This window comes from Eimeria tenella, genomic scaffold (assembly GCF_000499545.2).
Source record: "Eimeria tenella Houghton genomic scaffold, Eth_scaff1111, whole genome shotgun sequence".
Classification (NCBI taxonomy): domain Eukaryota; phylum Apicomplexa; class Conoidasida; order Eucoccidiorida; family Eimeriidae; genus Eimeria; species Eimeria tenella.
Window position 1 is genome coordinate 1 of NW_013543583.1, and position 3,650 is coordinate 3,650.

A 3,650-nucleotide genomic window follows, 5' to 3' on the forward strand; every position below is an offset into this window, starting at 1 on the left:
GCTGCTGCTGCTGGGTCTGCAGCAGCGCCGACGGCTCCCCCGACGACGCAGCAGCTGCTGCAGCAGCAGAGTGAAGTCCCTTTTGCAGCAGCAGTAGCTGCTGCTGCTGTTGTTGCAGCGCAGGGTCCGCAGAAGGAGCAGCTGCAGCATCCTTGAGCTGCTGCAGCAGCAGCAGCTGCTGCGCCACGTTCCTGTCGCTGAGCAGCTTCTTGTCGACCTCCTCGGCAGTCTGTGTAAACACCAGAAATCCTAAACCCTAAACCCTAAACCCTCACCAGCTAGAGCCCAACCCCGAGCAGCCCAAGCTCTAGCCCCTGGCCTTGAGCCTCGCCCCTAACTCTCAACCGCAGCAGCCCCTCTTCACCTCCAAACCCTAAACCCTAAACCCTAAACCCTGAACCCTCGCTAACCTTCTTGAGGCGGATATATGCTGGGATTCCATCTGGGAGGACTGGCAGTCTTGAAGCCTCATCTACAAGAGCCCACAATGCATCTGTCCTTGGCGCTTGGTTTTGCTGCAGCTGTAGCAGCTGCTGCGGCGGCAGCCCGCAGCGTTGTTGCAGCTGCTGCAGCTGCAGCTGCTGCTGCAGCTGCTGCAGCGCCGCCTCTGCCTTCTGCTGCCACGCGTCAACCGCAGCAACAGCAGCAGACACTGCAGCAATGCCCCCCGTCTCCACCGGCAGGCTTGAGGCCTCCACAAGCTGCAGCGCAGCAGCAGCAGCAGCAAACAGCTTCGCGCTGCGGCAGGAACGTGCAGCCAGAAGCAGCAGCATCAGCTCCTCGCCCAGCAGCGGCAGTAGCAGCAGGCGGCGCAGCAGCGGCAGCAGCAAGTAGCACAAGACACTCACCATGGCGTGGGCAGCCTCGAGGCTCGCAATTGGGTGGCCTGCTGCAGCATCCTGCACCTTTTGCTGCAGCAGCAAAGCCCGCGCATGCAGCTGCTTCACAAGACTTGCTGCTTCGACATCGAGCCCCAAGTTGTTGGCGCCGTCGACAAGAGCCATCCACTGGGCCCAGGAGAGCCGCTGCAGCTGCTGCTGCTGCTGCTGCTGGGGGTTCTGCTGCAGCAGCACGGCGGGCCCCTTGGTGGCCGGCAGCACCACTGCAGCACCAGCAGCACCACCCTCCGTCAACGTCACCTGCTGCAGCGGCCCCACAACCTGCAGCTCTCGAACTTTCTTTTCAAAGTCCAGAACTTTTTCCAAAGTTGTCCGCAGCAAATGAAGAATGGGAATTCCCACAACAAGGAAGCGTTTGCTGCAGGCTGCCAGCGGCGCCAGTTCCAGCTGCTTCGCCTCTTCCTCAGCAGCCGCGGGGCCTTCGCCCGGCTCCCCCTGCTGCTGCTGCTGCTGCTGCTGCTGCTGCAGCCGCTGCTGCAGCTCCTCCTGCGCCTTTATGCGGGCGTTGCACTTCTGCCGCAGCGGTTCGTACACCTGAACCATCCGCCACAGATGGGCCGTGTTGCGGTAGGCCGGGGGCAGCGACTTGTGGCTGCTCTGCTGCTGCTGCTGCTGCTGCTGCTGCAGCTGCTGCGGCTGCTGCTGGCGGTGGCTGGCCTTGGATTCCATTTCGATGCAAGCAGCAAGGGCCTCTGCTTCCCGTTGCCACGCACATGCTGCAACAAGTTCGTGAAATAAGGGCTCATACTGGAGGCCCCCGATGCCGCTGCTGTGCAGCTGCTGCTCCAGATCGAGCAGCTGCTGGTTGCTTCTGGCAACTGCTGCTTCTGCTGCTGCGTTGGCTGCCTCTGCAGCAGCCAGGACGGCGTCGACTTGCTGCAGCTCTTCGCGCAGTGCGGCGTCCCCGGCGGCGTCGCCCGCCTGCAGCTGCAGGAGCTGCTGCTGCTGCTGCTGCTGCTGCTGCTGCTGGAGCTGCAGGAGCTGCTGCTGGCGCTGGAGGAGGAGGTCGCGGCGGTGCCTGGCGTGCTGCAGCAGCTCGTGCTGCTTGAGCTGCTGCGCTGCGTCGCGCTCGGCCTGCAGCAGGGCCCTGACCATTTGCTGCTGCAGCTGCTGCCCTTTGAGCAGCAGCCGCTCTGCTGCAACGCTGCAGGGGACGCGGATGCGGGGGCAAGGCCTTGCTTCGGTGAGCAGCAGCTGGAGCGCGCGGATGGAGACGCTGGGGAGGGTCTCGGGCGGCGCGGCGGCTGCTGCTGCGCTGCTGCTGCTGCTGCTGCTGCGCAGCTGCGGCAGCGTCTCCGTGAGGAACCGCAGCGCAGCAGCCCACTCCTGCAGCCGCACCAGCAAACGCCCCAGCAAACTCAACTCTGCAACAGATCCCAATCCACATAAAACTCCTGTTGCCAGCAGCACAGAAAGCGCGAGGAGGTCCAGGGGAAGTCCTTCGTCTTTGCGGCGGCGCGTCCGGGTGTACATACACCCCAGCCCCTGCGGCAGCGCCACCACCAGTTCCTCCTCCAGCTCCTCCTCCGCCTCCGCTGCTGCTGCTGCTGCTGCTGCTGCTGCGGGGTCGCCGCAGCACACGATGCAACCCAGAAGACTGTCGTCCACGGCTTCGCCGTGTCTGCGCCTTTGCGCCGCCAGGTCTTCGTCGTAGTCCTCCGCCGCCGCCGCTGCTGCTGCTGCTGCTGCTGCCTGCTGCTGCTGCGCTGCACCGCCGCGAGACCCCACGAAGCCCCGCGGCCCCGCGCCCTGCTGCTGCGCCCCACGCCCGCGCCCACGCCCGGGGCCCCCAGGACGGGGGCCCCTGCTGTAGGGGCCCTTTCGGAGGTTTGGCTTCTTGGACATCAGCAGCAAATCCCTTGCAGAAGCTGTCCTTAGTGCGCCGCTGCGGGTTCTCGTGCTTCGGTCTGCTGCTGCTGCTGCCGCTGCTGCTGCCGCCGCCGCTGCTGCTGCCGTTGTTTTTCGGCCGCGCGCGCCCGCCGCGTCCCCCGGCCCTGCTGCTGCAGCTGCTGCTGCTGCGTCTCTCATGTCAACTGCGGAAATGTCCACTGGACGGACCACCGCCGCGTCTTCTTCTGCTGCTTCTTGGCCCATCTGGTCCATTGCCGCTCCCGGCAGCAGCAGCTGCTGCGGTTGCTCGTGCAGCTGCGGCTCTTCCTGCGCCACCTCAGCATCCGTCCGCTGGAGCTGCTGCAGCGCAGCAAAGCTCTCCTCCACTTCGTTCGGGTCTGCTGCTGACTGCTGCAGCAGCGCGCGCCCTTCCGCGTCAGCGGCGGCCTGCAGCGGCTGCTGCTCCTCTTGCTCAGCAGCAGCCGCCCCGTCTGCAGCAGCAGGCGGCACCTTCGCTGCAGCAGCGACGGCAGCAGCAGCTTCCGCAGCAACAGCCGCGTCCGACGCAGCAGCAGCCTCGTCTTCGAGCTGCAGCCGGTGCTGCCGCCGCTGCTGCTGCAGCTCAGCAGACACCCGAAATATGCAAGTGGGCCCCGGCATCTCCAGCAGCACTTTGAGAGCATCTCGGACCCAAAGGCGCAGCAAACACATGCGCTGCTGCAGCGCCTCCCGCTCCTGCAGCAGCACGTGCTGCACCGGCAAAGTTGCTGCTTCCCGCAGCAGCCGCAGCACCTGCAAGTGCAGCAGCAGCAGCAACACAGCCCGCGGCTGCTGAACCGCAGCACCCCCGGGGCACCGCAGACGCAACAGCGGCTCTGGCAGCACGAGGCCTCAGCAGCAGCAGCAGCAGCATCAGCAGCA

General features: G+C 65.6%; 1 protein-coding gene across 1 annotated transcript; it reads right to left on the reverse strand.

Moving 5' to 3' along the window:
* Positions 1–2: 2 nt before the first annotated feature.
* ETH_00010270 (uncharacterized protein) lies at positions 3–3,440 on the reverse strand (the record flags this gene model as incomplete). The annotated part of the gene is made up of 2 exons (XM_013378864.1): positions 3–229; positions 411–3,440. Coding segments are annotated over 2 exons (3,257 nt in total), but the record flags the coding sequence as incomplete, so codon positions are not given.
* Positions 3,441–3,650: the final 210 nt, after the last annotated feature.